The 22,078-nt window shown below is 46.8% G+C and overlaps 1 protein-coding gene across 3 annotated transcripts in view; it reads right to left on the reverse strand.

The window, feature by feature from the left end:
* The window catches only part of TDRD1 (tudor domain containing 1), a 522,012-nt gene that overhangs the window by 108,869 nt on the left and 391,065 nt on the right, over positions 1-22,078 (reverse strand). For all 3 annotated transcript variants that reach the window (XM_063962552.1, XM_063962550.1, XM_063962551.1), the window contains 2 exons: positions 17,394-17,564; positions 16,959-17,318 (listed from right to left, as the gene is read on the reverse strand). In XM_063962552.1, coding sequence (XP_063818622.1) covers positions 16,959-17,318; positions 17,394-17,564 — 531 coding nt within the window. The remainder of the gene's footprint in view (positions 1-16,958; positions 17,319-17,393; positions 17,565-22,078) is intronic.

Genomic DNA, 22,078 nt, shown 5'->3' on the forward strand with positions numbered 1-22,078 from the left:
GAAATGAGGAGCCTTTCGCCCGCTTGCCCTTATGGGGCCGAAAGGACTGCGCCTGATAATACGGCGTCTTTTTATGTTGAGAGGCTACCTGGGGTAAAAATGTGGATTTCCCAGCAGTTGCCGTGGATACCAGGTCCGATAGACCTACCCCAAATAACTCCTCCCCTTTATAAGGCAATACTTCCATATGCCTTTTGGAATCAGCATCACCTGACCACTGCCGCGTCCATAACCCTCTTCTGGCAGATATGGACAGCGCACTTACTCTTGATGCCAGTCGGCAAATATCCCTCTGTGCATCACGCATATATAAAAATGCATCTTTTAAATGCTCTATAGTCAGTAATATACTGTCCCTATCCAGGGTATCAATATTTTCAGTCAGGGAATCCGACCAAGCCACCCCAGCACTGCACATCCAGGCTGAGGCGATTGCTGGTCGCAGTATAACACCCGTGTGAGCGTATATACATTTTAGGATATTCTCCTGCTTTCTGTCAGCAGGTTCCTTAAGGGCGGCCGTATCCGGAGACGGTAGTGCCACCTGTTTTGACAAGCGTGTGAGCGCTTTATCCACCCTAGGAGGTGTTTCCCAACGTGCCCTATCCTCTGGCGGGAAGGGGTATGATGCCAATAACTTTTTAGGAATTATCAGTTTTTTATCGGGAGAAACCCACGCTTCATCACACACTTCATTTAATTCCTCAGATGCAGGAAAAACTAGTGGTACTTGTACTATCAGAAATGTGTAAAACATTTTTCATTGCCTCAATCATGTAACGTGTGGCCCTACTGGAAGTCACATTCGTCTCTTCATCGTCGACACTGGAGTCAGTATCCGTGTCGGCGTCTGTATCTGCCATCTGAGGTAGCGGGCGTTTTAGAGCCCCTGATGGTCTTTGAGACGCCTGGACAGGCACCAGCTGAGTAGCCGGCTGTCTCATGTCATCAACCGTCTTTTGTAAAGAGCTGACACTTTCACGTAAATCCTTCCATAAGCTCATCCACTCAGGTGTCGACTCCCTAGGGGGTGACATCACCATTACAGGCAATTGCTCCGCCTCCACATCATTTTCCTCTTCATACATGTCGACACAGTCGTACCGACACACAGCACACACACAGGGAATGCTCTGATAGAGGACAGGACCGCACTAGCCCTTTGGGGAGACAGAGGGAGAGTATGCTAGCACACACCAGAGCGCTATATATATGTTGGGATAACACCAACAGAGTGTTTTTCCCTTTATAGCTGCTGTGTATATTATACTGCGCCTAATTAGTCACCCCTCTTGTTTTACCCTTTTCTGTAGTGCAGGACTGCAGGGGAGAGTCAGGGAGACGTCCTTCCAGCGGAGCTGTGAGGGAAAATGGCGCCAGTGTGCTGAGGAGATAGGCTCCGTTCCCTTCTCGGCGGACTTTTCTCCCGCTTTTTTCAGGAATCTGGCAGGGGTTAATATACATCCATATAGCCCTGGGGGTTATATGTGATGTAATTTAGCCAGCCAAGGTGTTTATATTGCTGCTCAGGGCGCCCCCCCCCAGCGCCCTGCACCCATCAGTGACCGGAGCGTGTGGTGCATGAGGAGCAATGGCGCACAGCTGCAGTGCTGTGCGCTACCTTGGTGAAGACTGATGTCTTCTGCCGCCGATTTTCCGGACCTCTTCTTGCTTCTGGCTCTGTAAGGGGGCCGGCGGCGCGGCTCTGGGACCGGACTCCGAGGCTGGGCCTGTGTTCGGTCCCTCTGGAGCTAATGGTGTCCAGTAGCCTAGGAAGCCCAAGCTGGCTGCAAGCAGGCAGGTTCGCTTCTTCTCCCCTTAGTCCCTCGATGCAGTGAGCCTGTTGCCAGCAGGTCTCACTGAAAATAAAAAACCTAAAACTAACTTTTCCTAAGAAGCTCAGGAGAGCCTCCTAGATTGCACCCAGCTCGGTCGGGCACAAAAATCTAACTGGGAGGAGGGTCATAGGGGGAGGAGCCAGTGCACACCAGGTAGTCCTAAAGCTTTTCTTTTTGTGCCCAGTCTCCTGCGGAGCCGCTATTCCCCATGGTCCTTACGGAGTTCCCAGCATCCACTAGGACGTCAGAGAAAAGTTAAAAAAACTCATGTCGACCTTTTCATGTGTCGACCATGTGTCCATGTCGACCATGTCAATGTCGACCAATAGTGGTCGACCTAATGACTGTCGACCATAACATGGTCGACCATGTGAACGGATACCCATAAAATCCCCCCCTTCCAGGCTGGAGATCACTGCCCGGAGAGATTCCATCTTGAATTTGAACTTTTTCAAATACAGGTTCAGGGATTTTAGATTCAGAATGGGTCTGACTGCGCCATCCGGCTTCGGGACCACAAATAGGGTTGAATAGTACCCTTTCCCCTGTTGCATCAGGGGAACCTTGATAATCACTTGTTGTTGACACAGCTTTTGTATGGCAGCTGAAACTATTTCCCTCTCTGGGGGAAAAGCTGGCAAAGCCGATTTGAAAAATCGTCGAGGAGGCACTTCTTCGAATTCCAGTTTGTAGCCTTGGGATACAATTTCGAACGCCCAAGGATCCACATCCACATCTGACTGAACCCAGACCTGGCTGAAGAGTCGAAGACGTGCCACCACCGGCGCGGACTCCCTCAGTGGAGCCCCAGCGTCATGCGGTGGATTTTGTAGAAGCCGGGGAGGACTTTTGTTCCTGGGAACTAGCCGTAGCAGGCGTTCTTTTCCCTCTACCCTTACCTCTGGCGAGGAAGGAAGAGCCCCGACCCCTTCTGGACTTGTGCGACCGAAAGGACTGCATCTGATATTGAGATGTTTTCTTTTGCTGTGGGGGAACATAAGGCAAAAAAGAAGACTTACCCGCGGTAGCTGTGGAAACTAGGTCCGCGAGGCCCTCCCCAAATAAAACCTCACCCTTGTAAGGTAAAGTTTCCATATGTCTCTTTGAATCGGCATCACCCGTCCATTGGCGGGTCCACAGGGACCGCCTAGCAGAAATTGCCATGGCATGGCATTGGCTCTTGAACCCAATAAAATGCTATCCTTATCTAGGGTGTCAATGTCAGATGACAAGTTATCTGCCCATGCTGCAATTGCGCTACCCACCCATGCCGATGCTACTGCCGGTCTGAGCAAGGCAACCGTATGTGTATAAATCGATTTCAAGGTAGTTTCCTGTCTGCGATCAGCAGAATCCTTGAGGGCTGCCGTATCTGGAGACGGTAGCGCCACCTTTTTGGACAAACGCGTCAAAGCCTTGTCCACCGTGGGCGAGGATTCCCACCGTAACCTGTCCTGTGAGGGGAAAGGATACGCCATAATAATTCTCTTGGGAATCTGCAGTTTCTTGTCTGGAGTTTCCCAAGCTTTTTCAAATAAGACGTTCAGCTCATGAGATGGGGGAAACGTTACCTCAGGTTTCTTTTCCTTAAACATGCATACCCTCGTGTCAGGCACAGAGGGGTCCTCTGTGATATGCAAAACATCTTTTATAGCCATAATCATATAATGAATACTCTTGGCCACCCGTGGGTGTAACCGTGCATCATCATAGTCGACACTGGAATCAGAATCTGTGTCGGTATCAGTGTCTGCTACCTGAGAAAGGGGACAATTTTTCGACCCCTAAGGGCCTTGTGACACAGTCAAAGCCATGGATTGACTCCCTGCTTTTCCCTGGACTCTGCTTCGTCCAATCTTTTATGTAATAAAGTCACATTTGCATTTAAAACATTCCACATATCCAACCAATCAGGTGTCGGCGGCGCCGACGGAGACACCACAATCATCTGCTCCACCTCCTCCCTAGACGAGCCTTCCGCTTCAGACATGCCGACACACACGTACCGACACCCCCACATACACTGGGATAAATAAATATGGGGAAAGTCCCCTAATAAGGCCCTTTGGAGAGACAGAGAGAGAGTACTGGCGGGGTTTTTTTTTTTATATTTTGCCTCCGCAGTATATAATATGTCAGCCAGTGTCCCTTGAGGTAATTCTTGCTGCCCAGGGCGCCCCCCCTGCGCCCTGCACCCTACAGTGCCGACAGTGTGTGTGAATGTGGGAGCAATGGCACGCAGCGTTACCGCTGCGCGGTACCTCAGTGAAGATCTGAAGTCTTCTGCCGCCTGTGAAGTCTTCTTTCTTCTTATACTCACCCGGCTTCTATCTTCCGGCTCTGTGAGGAGGACGGCGGCGCGGCTCTGGGACGAACAGCAAGGACGACACCTGTGTTCCGACCCTCTGGAGCTAATGGTGTCCAGTAGACTAAGAAGCAAAGCCCATCAGTCCAGGAAAGTGGGTCTGCCAGTAGACTAAGAAGCAAAGCCCATCAGTCCAGGAAAGTGGGTCTGCTTCTCTCCCCTCAGTCCCACGATGCAGGGAGCCTGTTGCCAGCAGTGCTCCCTGAAAATAAAAAAACCTAACAAAAGTCTTTTCAGAGAAACTCAGGAGAGCTCCCCTGCAGTGCATCCAGTCTCCTCTGGGCACAGGATCTAACTGAGGTCTGGAGGAGGGGCATAGTGGGAGAAGCCAGTGCACACCCATCTAAAGTCTTTAGAGTGCCCATGTCTCCTGCGGAGCCCCTCTATACCCCATGGTCTTTACGGTGTCCCCAGCATCCTCTAGGACGTAAGAGAAATATTATATATATATATAATATATCTATATAGCGCTGGGCTATCCTGCTAGACCCTGTCATATTTAGGAGATAGTCATTTTAGGGCAGTACAGAAGATGTGAAGGACCACAGAAATGAGGTCTTGGTTCAATCACACAACGTACTGTTCTGGGTACTGGTTGCCAGTCCTGGCACACAGGGAAGGAGTCCGGAACAAGCAGCCACAGAGGTACAGTGGCAGCAGAATTTCAAATTTGGTGCAGAACGCAAGCCAATAGGAGCTGCTGCTGTGACCAATCCTGATTGGCTGCCGGTCCGAGAGCTCTAATTGGCTCGGGCCTGCTCCAAATTCAAAATGACGCCGCCACGGTCCCTCAATGGCAGCATGCTGTGTGCTCCAATCCAAGCAGGCCCCTTTACGATCTGGGCCCAGGACTGGAGCACCGTTCCCCCTCCTCCTCGAATGGCAGCCCTGTATGTTACACCTTGGCGAATGTACCAATCTCATCACTGGGCCATGCCCACAAGCTGATCACACAATGATTCATTTACTAATCAATTGAGAGGCTCAGTGGAAGAGAGATACATGCTACATCTACGTAGCTTTAGAATTTTTGCTGCCATCAAGTAGCTTCTGCCATCTGGTGTCTAATCCACTGTGTATTTCTCACCAGCAGCAAAATACAACTCCCTGGGATTATAATTCAAGACATATCCAGTTGTCTTGTAAAAAGGTCATTTTGTAGCATGTATATCTTTTCCATTGTGCCCCTCAATTAATAAACTAAATATATAATAAAGACCGGCAGGTTAAATAAAGTGAATCTGGAAGAAAAAAAAAAAAAAAAAAATCATAAAAAAGGAAATATTTACAAAGTATTGGATTTTGGTTCTTAACACATAAATCCTTTTCTTTGAATCAATAGCGGGCAATGGAGTACTCTTGGGATTATGGATGGGGCATTAGCAGGGACAGGTACATTTAAATTAGTAACCATCTTCCCCCTCCATACTCCCAAGATGCCTGCTTTTGCTGAGCCGTACAAGGACGAAAGAGAGAATGAACAATGGAGAATTACATGTAACATTATAAGATAACGTACAACTAGATACGATAGTGGACAAGACAACAGATAATAATCACCTTAACATTCAAACAAGCAGGTGATAATGTGTTTCCGTAAAATAAACTGAACTTACCACGTGACAGGTGAAACTGCTCTGGGCGGGCGTCCAGTGCCCCCTATGGATTCAAAGAAAAGGATTTATCGTACCAAAATCCAAATTTCTCTTTCATCCACTAGGGGTCACTGTAGTACTCTTGTTATGTACAAAAGTTTCCCCCTTGGGCGGGAGAGCTGTGTGGCACCTGTAACACTAGACGGCCAAAGCTAGATGCTGATGTCGCAAAAGTATCAAACTTGTAAAAGCGCACAAACGTGTGCACTAACGACCATTAGCTGCACGGCAAAGTTGCGTTGTGGATGCACCACGACCTGCTGCCCATGACGTTCCCACGGAATGCGTGGAATGTGCTGAAATCGATGCAGGCGGTTGTAGACTAGCATGAAAGTAAGCTTGACGAATGGTCAGCTTAATCCAATCTGTTTGGAAGCTTGACTGCATCGCAGAGAACAAACAAGGTATCTGTTTTACGTAATGACGATGTTCGAGCTACATAAATCCGAAGAGCACGAACCACATCCAAAGAAGATGGAGTTCCTGAAATTTCTGAAAAAACAGGAACTACGATTGGTTGATGTGGAAAGAGGATACTAGAAAGGCAGGATTCGTCCGAAGTTCCGCTCTGTCATCATGAAACACCCGATACGGTGCTTTGCATGACAACGCACCCAATTCAGAAACACGCTTTTCCGAAGCTAAGGCTAGGAGAAAAACAGATTTCTAAGTAAGAAACTTAAAATCCACTGTAAAAAAATAATAATCAAAAACTAGATTCAAATCCCATGGAGTTGTAGGTGGTATAAACGGAGGTTGAACTCTGAGGACACCTTGCAGGAAAGTTTTAACTGTTGGCAAAAGAGCCAAACGCCGCTGAAAGAACATTGACAAAACAGATACCTGCACCTTTAGTGTTGCTAAACGTAGTCCTCCATCTAACCCCATCTGTAAAAATAGCAAAAGATGGGATAACTTGAAAGAAGATGTCGGAAACTTCCTAGATTCACACCAACCAATATAAGCTCGCCAAATCCTGTGATAATGAACTGCTGTAACTGGCTTCCTAGCATGTAACATGGTTGGTATAACAGACTCTGGAATGCCCTCTCGTCTTAAGAGAGCGGTTTAAACAGCCACCCCATCAAACACAGCCGAACTAAATCAGGATAAAGAAACGGACCCTGCTGCAGAAGGTCTGAACATAGTGGAAGCGGCCACGGATCGTCTGCGAGTAGACCGCAGAGATCCGAGACCCAAGCTCTCCGAGGCCATTGAAGAGCTACTAGTTATGACGGTCGTGGACTCTCTTTTGATCCGCTTTAGCAACCGAGGAAGCAGCGGAAATGGTGGCAATAGATACACAAGGCTGTACGGCCACGCAATCGTGGGAGCATCCACTGCCACTGCTTTTGGATCTCTTGTTCTGGACACATACTTGGGTCTCTGATGATTTTGGCAAGATGCCATTAAATCCACCTGTGGGTAACCCCACCACTGGACTAACATCTGGAACACTTCTGGATGTAAAGCCCATTCTCCTGGATGAAAATCCTGAGACAATCTGCTTCCCAGTTGTCCCCTACTGGAATGAACACTGCTGATAATATCACTTGGTGATGCTCGGCCCAATTCAGGATTCGAGCAACTTATCACACGGCCATGCGACTTCGCGTCCCTTGTTTGTTGATGTATGCGACTGCTGTCGCGTTTTCTGACTGAACCTGAACAGTCTGAGACTCGAGCATGTGAACTGCCTGTTGCAGAGCAATGAAAATTGCTCTGAGTTCCAGGACAATTATTGACAGTACTCTCTCAGTCTGACCATAGACCCTGAAACTAACAATGCAGGACCACTGCTCCCCAACCACTGAGACTTACATCCGTGGTCAGAATTATCCAATTCCAGACTCCGAACCTTTTTCCCGCTGTGAGCTTTCTTATTTGGAGCCACCAGAGCAGCGAAACTCTGGCCCTTGGAGACAAACGCACCATTTGATGAATCTGTAGATGAGACACTGACCACTGTGCGAGAAGATCTAGTTGAAAAGGACGTGAGTGAAATCTTCCGAACTGGAGTGCTTCAAAAGACGCCACCATCTTTCCTAACAGTTGAATGCACAAGTGCACTGAGACTGTCTGTGGTTTGAGCACTAACTGCACCAGGTGACGAATACTTTGTGCTTTCACCTCTGGAAGGTAAATTCGTTGATCTACCGTATCCAGAATCATTTTGAGAAATTGAATTGGTCGAGACGGGGCAAGGCTTGATTTTTGGAAGTTGACAATCCAACCCTGCTGAACTAGGACATTGTACGTTAGTAAGGCATTTTGAAGGAGTATTTGTTGAGACTTAGCCTTGGTGAGTAGGTCGTCTAAGTACGGAATAATCATCACTCCTGGGATCTGAGATGAGAAATCATCACAAACATCACTTTTGTACCCGAGGCACTGATGAGAGGCCAAACTGTACTGCCTGAAATTGATAATGTTTTTGTTGTATTGCACACCTTAATTACGCCTGATGCGGTGGCCAAATTGGAATGTGTAAGTACGCATCCTTGAGATCCAGCAAACACATGAATTCCTTTGGTTCTAAACCTGCAATCACTGACCGCAACGATTCCATGTTGAATCTGTAGTAAGTGACATACTGACTGAGCTCCTTTGAGTTCAATATCGGTCTGACCGAGCTGTCCGGCTTTGGTACTACAAAAAGACTGGAATAAAACTCTTGACCTTGTTGGTGTACTGGTACCTGAATCAAAACTGCTGAATCTACGAGAGACTGAATAGCGGCCTGCAGAACTGCCTTCTTGTCTCCTGACACAGGCAGACCTGTCTTGAAAAACCACATCGGTAGAAAACAATCTAACTCTATTTCGTAATCTTTGCACACTAAATTGCGAATCCACCCATCTGTGGATGTCTGAAACCACGCAAAGTGAAATGTTTGAAGGCGTGCTCCCACAACTGAAGATCCGAGATGGGCTGGAAGCCCGTCATGCCCCTGATTTGTCAGCTGGCTTTCTTTCTTGAAGACGGTTAGTGGTTTGTTGAAAACCACGTCCTCTACCACGTCTACTCTGTACGGTTATTCCTCAAGCATAGCCTCGAAAGGACTGGTCTAAAAGATCTGAACGCTGGTCCAGAGTACTTCCTTTTAGGTAGTGGTGCGGGCAACGGTAGGAACACAGATTTTCCTCCAGTAGCCTGAGAAATCCATTTGTCCAATTCAGAACCAAACAACATATCGCCAGTATAAGGCAATGCCTCTATGCCTCATTTTGACTCAGCCTTGGCCTGCCGAGACCGCAACCAAAGCACCCGACGGGCCGCAATAATAGAGGCCGATATATCCGAGAACTGACTTGTCCAACATCCATCGATGCCGTAGCCAAATACTCCGCTGATTTGCAAATGTGATCGGTTAGAAGTATAAGCTGGTCTGAGGAAAGACCTTGTTGTAGGCCTAACCTCAGCTGTTTCGTCCATGCTACTACAGCCTTAACACAAACTTCAACTAAACCAAGTCTAAGCAACATCACTGTTGCTGTATAAATGGACTTTAGCATGGCCTCTAGCTTATGCTCAGACGGGTCCTTTAAGTGTCGTTGCAGCTGGGACTGGAATGGTTAACTTCTTTGAAAGTTTTGAAACTAAAGAATCCACTGGTGGTGAATTTTCCCATTTAGTTGTCATAGACTGTGGGAAAGGGTAGTTAGACAGAAATCGCTTTGGCATAGAAAAGTGTTTATCTGGATTTTACCATGCTTCCATCAACTGCTTATTAAGAGAGTCTGAAAAGGGAAAACATAGTCTCCCTTTGTCTCTTAGCAAATAAAACCTCATCTTTTGACAGAGGCTCCTCTGTCTCAGTGAAATCTAGCACCTGGCGTATCGTCCTGATGAGATCATCAATACCCGGCCTACCAGAGACCTCACTATCTTACTCCTGGCCCAATTCAACTTCCTCCTCTTTTTCCTGAGATACAAGGCCTGGCATTGAATCGTCAAGAGTGTAAAATCGAGAAAAACTGTAAATTATGAGACAAACGCTGACTACTCTCAGGATTTGAACTATTCATGGACTTTTGTAAACCCTGCAAAGTCCTAGAAATATCCTGAGCCCACTCTGGCGGCGCAGACAGCATCGACCTTGGATCAGACTTTGCAGACTCACGGTTCTTCCATGCAGCGGACAATTCTAACGCTAAATCAGCCATAACACCTGCAATCATAGCCCAAGGAGGATCAGGGAAGCGATTTATTTGGACCGAATTTGCAAGACACGCTGTGCAAGTGAAAGTTCCATCACGTAACACATTATCAGTTATCGCAGACAAGCTGCTTTTTTTATTTTGCTTTTCCAGTCATCATGCACACAGACAGTAATACAGTTAAACTAAAGTCCTCACGACTCAGTAAAAAATAACTGTAGTGTGTATAACACCGAGTGCACCACACCTTGGTACAAACTAAGTTCTGCTAAGTTTGTGCTTCACTGGAAAACATACTAACACCCCAGCCCCATCCAGCACATCACACACAATAACCTCCCCCACACCCAGAGCGGCAGCAGCATGAGCTGGCCGACCACTACAGGCAGCACTCTCACCCACAGTAAAACGGGCACACGGAGCGGCAGCAGCGTGAGCTGACCGCCTGCTCCTTACCTTCTGCCGGTATCTGGAGTAAACGATGGGTCTTCTCACAGAGCTGACCTGCTCCGCAGCCAAGGCTGAAATCAGCAAAAGCTGATTAAGGTCTATGGCGGGGCTTCTCCTGTAAGCGCCGACAAGCCTTTGCTACTGTTAGCAGCTCACACAGTCCCGGGGGCGTGGCCTGGCTGGCAGTAGGAGAAGCTGCACTTTACATGGGCTCCAGCCTGCAAGCTTGCAGAAAGCCCTATAAACCCCTTTCTGTGCCTCAAATCTCCCTGTTTGTGCCCCTCAGCCTCTCTCCTTGTGTTCCTGCTCTGGGGGAGCGTGCTGCGGAGTCGGGAGACAGCTCTGGCTGTCTTTGCGGATTGTGGCCCTCCCCCGCATGTGAAGCAGAGGGCCTCGATTTTGAAACATCTCCGGGACCGAGGACGGAGCTGCGCGCGGGTGCCCCCCACCCCCGCCGGACCGCTCACTGAGACCTGCTGCCTCGATCCTCCGTGCGGGCTGACAACTTGCCTGGCGGCTGGGAGCGGAGGACGCCGCACCATCTCCTCCGGCAGTGAGTAACCTCCAGCGGCGGCCATCTTCCCTCCCTGCACGGCCACACAGATAGTATACCCGGAGGCAGGAGACTCGGTGCATCTCCGAGGGGGTCCTCATCTCTGTCCTCTCTCCCCCCTCTGATATTAATATACCTCCTTACCTGGTGTGTGCCTCCATATGGTACAGCCTCAGCTACAACTGACAACTTTGCCTGTCCTCACTGTGGTATCCAAGTTGCCTCACATTCTCCCCTGCAGCTGTGCTCTTCCCAATATTCATATGCAGCTCTAACTGGTGCCGGCCAGTCACTGTGATTATTACCAGCTTATCACCTCCCACCTCACCCTGTATGTGCTGCTATTTTATACACGGCTAGTAAGTGATTATTTCCTCACTCCTGGAGGGACGCTGCTGGTCGGGTCCCCACAGTGAAGGGGATTTCCATCTTTCTCTATACAAGTCAATCTTATTCATTCCCGTGGATCTAAATGTTCTTTCAAGCCACCAAGCACACAGTTGTGTCTTCAGTATATATTTGCTCTTTCACTTCAATGTAATATATATATGGAGTAAAGATTTGCTCCCAGCGGTAACCGTGATTATCTCTCATAGTCGTACAGTGCTGGCGACAATTTGTCCTACCTGACCATCATATATAGGGCTGCTTCAACGTGTGATGGACAGATTCATTACAGTATCAACCCCTAAACCTCAACGACTTCGAGGGGGTGGAAAGAGACCGGCTCCCTCTCCTGATTCATTGCCCTCTCCGGAGCTTTGTGTAACCCCTGAGTTGCTGCCTGGCAATCTCGACATCATGCCGCCAAAGGCGCCCCCTACACCTCCTTCATATGCTGAAATTGTAAAGGCTATAAAGGAAACAGTGGAACCTCTACTTCAAATACAAGCTGACAAGCTTATGTCGGCGGTCTCCGACATTAAATTAGAGTTGAATTCCATGTCGCGTAGGATCTCCGTTAATGAGAATCGCATAGGAGTCAATTTTCAAGAGATTGCCGATCTGAAACAGCAGGTGTCACAGATGTCATCCTCCCGGCAACATATGCTATCCAAATTAGACGACTTGGAGAATCGTTCGAGACGGCCCCATCTGAGAATAGTTGGCCTTAAAGAATCCGTTAAAGGCCCTGAATTGCTCAGATTTTTGCTTTCTGACTTACCTGACCTGCTTGGGATTCCAGAAGAATTATCATCCCTTGAAATTGAACGGGCGCATCGCTTGGGTCCTCCGAGGGACTCTAATCAGGCCCGTCCTCGCCCAGTTATATTCCGTTGCTTAAATTTCAGACACAAGGAGCTGATCTGGTCCACAGCTAGATCTAAAGGGCCATTGAAATGGGATGATCAGAGAATATTTCTTTTTCAAGATTATTCAGCGGAGGTGTCCAGAGCTCGGAGGGACATGTCGGCTGTTTGTTCCCAATTGGTGCAGTCGGGAACTAAGTTTGCGTTGTTGTACCCTGCCCATCTACGCATTTTCTTGTCCCTAGGTCCTAAAGACTTTACAAACGTGGATGATGCCAAAGCGTTTTTGCAACATGTGGCGGAACCCCCAGAATCTACTGCAACGGACCAGAATGAATGAAACCGCGGACAGTTTCGATGCCTTCATCCCTCATCTTAATAGTTAATATTATATCTTTTGTTAGTATATGATGATTTTTGCTCAATATGCTCCTGATGCTAATGTTAACTGTCTCTCTGACTCCTGTTAATTCGAGTTGAAGCCTTGATGCTATGTTTTCATGTGTTGTTATGGTCTGGTTGTCTTGGATACTTGACTCTTTCCGGTACTATTTTTAGAGTGTCCAGCCTCTCAACACATTGCGAAACTGGCAGCGTTGGTACTGTTTGTTCTCTTGTCTTTGGTTAATCTACAGGAGAGTGTTCGCGGTTGCTGCTGTTTAGTATAATATGGTTGTGGACTTAGTGTTTCACAGCCGCTTTGTTTACTTTTTGTTCTACTATGTTTCTTGCATTCCCTGCTATCTCTTCCTTTTTTCCTCTGTTCTCTTTCCCCCCTTTTTCTTATGGAGCTGGAGAGCTGGCTCCATTGGCCTGACACCATTGGTGCATGTGAGTATGCTTTTGCAAATGTCTTTTGTTACCATCTTAAAGTGGAAATTCAGACCTGTAGTTGGTACACCGCTCTTATCGCCCTTCCTTATTGAATATGGCTGCTTCACTTAAACTCTATTCCTGGAATGTGCGGAGCATACATTCTCCTGTCAAACGTAGACGGATATTTACTTATTTGAACAAGGTAAAAGCTGACATTATTCTGTTACAGGAGACACATTTGACACCTGATGAACACTTGAAGTTTTCCATGCTTCGCCAGAAGCTGGTCGCTTTATCTTCTTTCTCTTCCAAGGCGAAAGGGGTGGCCATTCTCATCCGTAAGGGGATATCTTTTGAGATACATAGCCAGACCATTGACTCAGAGGGTTGATATATTATATTAGATATCACTATGGAGGGTTCTAGGTCCATTCTATGCAATGTGTATGCCCCTACTATTTATGACAAATCTTTTTATATAAAAATTACTAACCTACTCCGGTCTTATACTGATACTCCCCCCTATCATTTTAGGCAGTGACCTAAACCTGGTTTCGTCTGTGGTGCTAGATAGGAAGGCAACTTCTCCACGCAAATATAGCCTTCCAAAGACCAACTTGAAATATTTATCCACCCAGCTTGGTCTTATTGATATTTGGAGACCCCATAATCCTGTAGAACTTGAGTACACATATTACTCAGCCACTTTCAACTCATTTTCTCGTTTAGATTACTTTTTTGTCTCTGAAGTTTTATCCGACAAGATTACGGACACTAGCATAGAACCCATACTGATTTCAGATCATGCACCGATTTCCACCACTCTCCAAACTAGATATGTATTGGGTTCCTCCTCCCAGTGGAGGTTCCCTGCCCGCTTGGCAGGATCCCAACACTTTCAAGATAGGTTGCATGCTGCTTGGGACTCTTATTGTCTCAACAATTCCGCACATGAATCGAACCCAGCTCTGTTTTGGCAGACAGCCAAGGCGGTGCTGAGGGGAGAAATTATTGCGTTTGTTGCTAAATTCACCGTGCAGCTCAGATTTCTCTCACCTCCTCCTTCCAAGATTTCAGGGCCACGTTAGATAAGAAGACCATATATACCAATGCTAAGCAACACTTTGACCAGGTACTGACACAGTTATCGAATACATTTTTAAGTGCGGGCAAACACAACATATTTCGTTTTGGCAATAAATCTGGGAAATTACTGTCCAGTCTTTTGAGGGCAGAATCTGGCCCGCACCACATAGCAGCCCTGAGGGATGGTGAGGGGGAGTGTCATTTCCAAGGAAATAAGATCTCTAGTATCCTTCACAAATTCTACAAAGATCTATACTCGCAAGACCCGATTGACACTGTTAAAAAGCATGATTTTTGGATGGGCATATCACTGCCAAACCTTAGTCCCGAACATTCCATATCGCTCACAGCCCCCATTACCACACAAGAAGTCCTGGATACTATTCACTCTCTCAAGCACCTTAAAACTCCAGGTCCTGATGGGTTGTCTGCAGAGTTCTATAAAATTCTTGACAAAAAAAATTAGTGGTCCCCTGGCATCCTTATATAATTCCATCTGTTCCCTTCATAAAGCCCCACAATATTTTAACTCAGCATCGATTAGAGTACTCCCCAAGCCGGGAAGAGATCCGTTGTTGCCTTCCTCGTATAGACCCATAGCGCTATTGAATGTAGACTACAAAATCCTCACTAAACTTTGTCGGAAAGGTTGAAAAAACTGCTTCCGGGTCTAATTCATGAGGACCAAACTGGTTTTATATGGGGAAGGCACTCGGTGACTAATATCAGGAAGATTCTCGCGGTTATGCATGCTTTGGAGTCCTCTCAGACTGGTGGTCCTGCTTTCCTACTGTCTTTGGATGCCGAAAAGGCCCTTGATTTGGTAACGTGGGACCACCTGTTCGAGACCCTCCGGAGGTTTGGTTTTCCTCCTGAGTTTGTCTCCACGTTGCAAGCTCTTTATCACGAACCCCTCACCCAAATTTTCACTAATAAATTCCTTTCTGCCCCATTCTGCACTCAAAGAGGTACTAGGCAGGGATGCCCTCTTTCACCCCTCCTGTTTGTGTTGGCCCTGGAACCCCTGGCTATTGCCCTTAGACACCTTCACATTTTTACTGGAGTTGCGGTAGGCGATGAACAAATTAAGCTAAGTCTATCAGTTGGAGAACTGGACTGATCTTCCCCTTTCCATCCTAGGTAGAACCATAGTGGTGAAATCAGTGACCTTTCCAAAGCTATCATACTTGCTTCAAATGCTGCCTGTAATAATTTCTAGATCAGACGCTTTGGTGTGTTCCAGAATATTCTCCAAGTTTATTTGGAAAAATGGAAAACCGCGCATACCCAAATCCCGCACGTATCTTCCCAAACCACTAGGAGGACTTAGTGTTCCTAATTTTCAATTGTTTGCAAGGGCGGCCCTCTTCCGATATGCTTCGGATTGGCTTCTCCACCAAACGTCTCATGTCAATCTTTCCCTGGAGGAAGCGCTTTTCTCTCCATACTCTCCAGCTGCGCTTCTACACACCAGTCTGAAAGATGTCCCAAAGGAAGTCAGAATTAACATTCTGTTTAATGACACCTACAGAGCCTGGGTGTCAATCCATAAGAATCTTAAGTCTGACCCCTATATTACTCCTTACATCCCTATTTGGGGTAACCCTAATTTCACACCATCACTCCAAAATAAAATGTTCTACACATGGAAGCTGCAGGGCATTATTGCAATTAAAGATGTTTTCGACCCAGGTGGCCAGATTCTCTCTCTCTCTCTCTCTCTCTCTCTCAATTACAAGATAAATATTCCCTGCCACAGATGCAATTGTTCATGCATCTTCAACTTAGGCACTATATTACTGCTCTTAAGAATCCTGTGAAACCGTCTCCCTCACCCCACTTAATTCTGAATGTCCTGGCTCTCTGCCGTTCTCGCCCATTTAGAATTAAATACCTCTACACTGCATTAGTAGAAGCTAATACCCCCTCATGGGACTCGCTCTCATTAGCCTTGAAGAGGGAAGTGCCTGAACTCCCAGACATCACACATATCTTAGGTAATACGAAACGGACTGTTACACACCTGAAACCGGCTAGGCTACAAGAGATTCATATTAGGACTATTAATAGAATGTATGTCTCCCCGGCTCAGAGGAAACATTTTAACACATCTGAATTAGGGCTGTGTGTTAAATGTTCTATGTTAAATGCCACTGTAGCTCATAACTTCTGGTCCTGCTGTAAAGTTAAGAAATTTGGGCAGAAACTTTGTACCTATTTAAACAAACTGTTTGCTCTGGCCTTACCATTGAATGTTCAAGCACTGGTATTTACTGATTTTTCGGGTTGGTTGGGAATATCAGACATCTCAGCTATAATACTGGCCTTAACGGTCATGGTGACTGTGGCAAAGCAGGTGATACTTTCCCATTGGATATACCCGACAGCTCCGACTGTTCAGGAGTGGGAGACTGCTTTGCTAGAGGTCATTTATCACACAGTCCCGGTCCCAAGCTTCTCAGTAAGCTGGGAAGGGACAGTGACTTGTAAAAAGAAAGTTAAAAAACGTGAACTCTGAGGCAGAGTCCAGAACGTGCCTTGCCTCGTAGGCGCAAAAAACAGAGGCATCTTGGGAGTATGGAAGGAAAAGAGGGTTACTAATTTAAATATTTAAATGTTCCTACCCCTGATATCCCAAGAGTACTCCAGTCACCACTAGTGTAAGAAAAAGAAACACTGAACTTATTATTTGTTCGGCAATATTTCAGCAAGACAAAAACAAATACATTTGTTACTAACTTTACTTTTATAGCACATTTCATGTGACAAATAGATGCCCACATACCTGTCTGGTTACAGATGTGACAGCAGAATTCTCCAGGGTTTTGCAGCATACAAATTACAACTTCAGCTGCTTGATGGAGAGGAAGCTCTGCCCATTTCAGTTGTGCAGAAGGCTCACTGGGTAGACTGCTCTCTATTTTGATTGGTGATTTAGAGTCCGAGGTGTCCGGAACTGCCAGCCCAGCCTCGATAAGGCGTTTAGAGACAGAAACCATTGGTGTAGTCGATTCATCAATTAAATCCAATGTCACAATCCCGCTGTCCTCAGACACCACTGTGGCAGTGATGATCTTATCCATAGCAAGGACCCTCAGTAATTCTGTGGCTTTGGGGGTCCATGTCCCAGATGGAGGCGTTACACCTGCAGAGGCAGTATGATCACATACATATTTAGATTATTCGTCTCTAGAGCATATAAACACTTTGAGTGTCTTACCTGCCAAACAGCACTGTGAAGCTTGGCAAGGGGCCGACTGCATATCAGGGTCAAGGGGCCGCAGTCTAGACATATGCAGAAGTTCTCCATTCCCGAAATCTAAGTAGCCGACAACCACGGAGTCATCATGTAGTCGCTTCACAACGATGGCCCTGTACCATTTGTTGTCTTCTGTGGGCAATAAATAAACGGCATGGCAATGCAATTAATTATAGTACTGATGCTCATCAGAACACACTTTTGATAAAAACATATAAACAACCTATACCCATTTCAGAACGCCAGCTATGAACACGGGTTATTGGCACATGAGTGCGTATAACTTCTGTTCATGTGCAGTCTGAAAGGTGCCAGGGGAAAAATACCGGGTCGACCTGGTATGTCAACCCTGGTAGCGTGTAGGGTTGAACTCGTGTTCAATCTGGCCCGCTGTGCAGTGTGAACGGGAGCCGGGTCGATGCAACCCGTTTCCCATTCACCGTGTGTGTACGGGCAGCGCTTGGAGATTATGCGGGGCGCCTGAGGCGGGTCATACCCTGGGAGCTCCCGTGTCAGGTGCGACCCTGCTGATCTGTAGGTGTGTACAAGCAATATGTCTGTGAAATGTAGCCCATACACTTGTGAGATATCAGGTACAATCCTTCGATTTCGACCGCATGTGTGAGAGAAATGGAAGGATTGTATGCACTTTTTAGGTACCATGCAACACGATGTGCGGGCACGCCGGTCGAATCTTGCGTGTCAAGATAGTATGTGCTGCACTTAATATTTATCGCATCGCAGTGCGCTCCCACTCGGCGGTGACGTGCCCATCACGTGAGTACCATGCGATCGCATGGTAATCCTTTTGATTTCATCACACCTGTACTGCCGGTGCGAGCCCCGCGATGTCGTGTCACAGGGCATCGCACAAGTGTATGGGCACCAAAAGACGTCTTTCACAGATATATTGTATCTGCTGTGCAACACAGCAGATGGCCTGTATATCTGCAGATATATTGGTGCATCTATCTATATGAACAAACCCCATCTGCATATATTGCTGCAGATAGATTGAATAGCAGATACATCTTTAAAACACATTGGCGCATCTTTCTGTGTGTATGACCGACCACCATCATCAGATATATCTGAAGATCGATTGCACTGCACACATATCTGCCAGTGTGTACCCAGCATAAGAGGAGATTGTAAGCAACATATGAAGGTAACTGATTAAAGGGGGGAATTCAATTAAAGAAGAATAAACATCGGGAACGAAAAACTGATGTTTTTCGCGATGGTTCTCCTGAATATTTCTTCGGACAATCCAATTTGGCCACCTGAAAAAAAATACCTTTTCTACCGAACACACACAGCGTCAGTGAAACCTGTGTGTTTTGGGAGAAACAGCCCCGTTGTTTTTGGTGATTTGTCCCGGATAAACCGCTGCGCATGCCGGTTTATCAGGAATAAATGAATAACCCAGGGCATGACAATTACCTACGGTCACTGATTGAATTCCCCCCCTAAATGGTAAAATCACCACTAGCTTCTAAAACCATTTGACAGTTTAGGCTATTTACTATTCCCAGGCGATGCAACAAGTCTGCACCACTACTGCAGCAAACCGTTCAATCATGCTGCAATGTATAACAATGTCCTGTGTCCCAACGCTCCAAGCAGCAGATGATATTAAAAAAACAACAACTAGAGTTGAACTTTTGTTTATTCGAGGTGTAATAATAGTAAATGAGGGGTCCATTTCTCTGGGCTGTTGGGGAACCAAGAAGGCGTGTCATGTTTCACCTAAAAGAAGCAAAGCACTGCAGAAACAAGACTCCTTCGCCCTATTACATCTCTAATAGCACGCGCCATTGTCTCCCTCAGCAGAAGTGGCCACGGAAAAGGGGGAGTAGAGATATGTGAAAGAACCAAGCCACCTGAGAGAGCCTGAAAAGGCAGCTTTCGCAGAGAACTGCTCACTGGTTTACAGAACTGTCCAGCCAACAACCCTTAACGTACAAACCAATAAAGACAATGCTGAGGAACATGGACAGCCCAAACATCCAACAGTTATCCTGCCTTGATGATACTGTCTCTCATTTGCGGACATGCTTGGAGGCTTACCCATGACGTACACTTCTGTGCCTGTTCCAGAGTGTCCCGCTGCTGCTGGTGCCGCTTACAGACCTGCACGCAGTTTTCTCCTACAGTACATGTAGAACCTGGTCTCTTTTTAGCTATCTGGTGCTTTGCCATATTCTGTCGATGTACCTTGCTCCTCTACTGGCTGGGTGTGAATCTCCTGATCTGGTCTTTAACGCTTCTCAGACTGCACCTCATACGCTCTTCAATTCACTGATCTGCTGCTCAGCTGTTCCTTTGGGTTAAGTATAATGGTAGCTCTGTGTGATAGCCGGGCAGCGGCAGGTCCATCAGTCATTTTAAAAGCATTGTCACGCCAGGCCGTCTCATCACATAAGCAAGCAGTTTATTCACAGTTTAGACAGGGTTATCACAACAATAACATTTGATTTCTTGTTCTCTCTTCAGGGTAATATTCATATGGGTTACATCAGATTACATTTCTTTTCATTTGCTTCACGGGCAATGACAGCATTAACAATGATGTGACAGCATTACAGTATATTACATACCAGCGCAGTCTCTGTGAATCAGTAGTGCGGCTTCCGCAAACTGAGATTCATTTCAGTGTGCTCTCCCCCATTCGCTAGGGGCTGTGTCTAAACGGGATCTCTCATGGACACGTTACTGGGGGCCTTCCGCCAAACGTGGTTTCCTACCACTCACCCAGCTAGTCCTTGCCCGAAGACTCACACCTCCCGTCCTGCTTCTTGGGTACCCCTGAAGGTAAAGATCCCCTTTATTTCTTCCACTGATTGTTCATACTGTAGCTGCTCTCACACTGAAAATCTGGATATCTCTTGCGCTTCCTAGCAGCACCTACGTGCTGTTCCATAATGCCAGGGACTGTGGAGTACCATGCTTGTTCCAGTCCACAGACTGCGTTTCTCCTGGACACTAGCCTGTGCCCTCCATCTCAGTCCTCAGCTCACACTGCACTGTCCTATGCTTTGTTCCTGGTCCTAAAAACCCATTACACTTCCTGTCGTAACCCCCTACATGTGGCAGGCTCTGTGAGAACTGTAGTTTTGGGGCCATAAACTCCCCCACTCACTGATAAGAATTAAAAGGCTTTTGGAACTTTCCAATATCTCTTGTCTCCAAACATTCCAGTATGCCACATCTGCAGCTGGCAAACTGGACTGTTCTGCCCAGTCTTCTTTAACCTCACAAAATCGTGATTTGCAGGTCTCATGTCAGCGTACCCTAAACCCGGGCTGGAGTCCATAGCTTCCTTCCACTTTTGACATTACCCTTCAGCATGTGCAGCAGAAGTGAGAAACATGTGACTGATAAAGTTGGAGAGGCACAGTATGATTTGTTACTCCTGAGACGTGATCTACAAAAAAAAAGAGAGCACGAAGCCGAAGCCTGCATATCCTCAATCGCGACTGAAGTCCAAGTTAGTGGTCTAGAGGCTCAAGATGGTTTTCAGGAAGATTGTACTAGGAAGTGGCGACTCATGTCGCAGCCCAGAGAAAGCATACAAGGAGGAATCAGATAGCAGGGACCTCCCCCTGCGCTAGGGATATTGTCAGGAGGGAGTCAGGAGTAGGAGGAGTCAGAGGAGGAACCAGGCACACAGAAAAAGTAGCACACACGACTCCTGTATGTGCAGGGCCACATCCCTTAGTAAACACAGTGCGGTAGGGAGGGCGTCCAGTGGCCCCCATGGACTTTGAGAAAAGTATTTAACAGGTAAGAACTAAAAATCCTATTTTCTCTAATATCCATGGAGACATTGGAATCCGTGGGTCAACCCAAAGCTGTTCCCTTAAGGGAGAGAACACCCCCTGTGTCGAGGACCCAAACTAGGATCACTAAAGGAAAATGGTGTCAAATCTATAGAAACAAAGATATGAGAAGAGGACCATGTGGTCCCATACAGCAGAGTTGCTCTACAAAAGACGTCCAGAAATCCCCGACCTACCTGATGAAATGGTTGCGAACCAAGCTGGAACCGGTCTATTAGCCAAAAAGTAAGCATGTTGGATCACCAAACGGATTCACGGATCCAACGTGTCATGTTCTGTTTGGTTGCAAGCCAACCATGCTTGTTGGCATCACACAATATAAACAGAGAATACAACTTGCAAATATAGCCTTAGTACTGTCCACGTAGATGCGGAGAGTCCAAACCACATTGAGGAAAGTCAGGGAAGAAGCAGGAGCAGAAGCATCCGTATCCAAAAGAGAAGGGACCACAATCTGCTGGTTAATATGAAAGCTGGATACAACCTTTAGAAGGTAACCCAGCCTGGTACGAAAAACAGCCTGATCTGGATCAAAGATGAGGACAAGGGGACTGATGAGATACAGCACTCAAATCTAACATGCGGCGAGCCGAGGCAATTGAAAAAAAGTATATACTGCTGGTAAGAGAGCAATTTTGCTTGAAACAGAACCGAAAAGGGCAAATACCTGAACCTTCAGAGATGGGACACTAAAGCCCATCTTCAAACCCACCTGTAAAAAAGACAAGACCCGGGAAAGGTGAAACGCTGATGGTGTGCCGTGTGGGCAGAACACCAGCCAAATATGCCTGCCACACTGGATAA

Source organism: Pseudophryne corroboree, chromosome 3, assembly GCF_028390025.1.
Source record: "Pseudophryne corroboree isolate aPseCor3 chromosome 3, aPseCor3.hap2, whole genome shotgun sequence".
Taxonomy (NCBI): Eukaryota; Metazoa; Chordata; class Amphibia; order Anura; family Myobatrachidae; genus Pseudophryne; species Pseudophryne corroboree.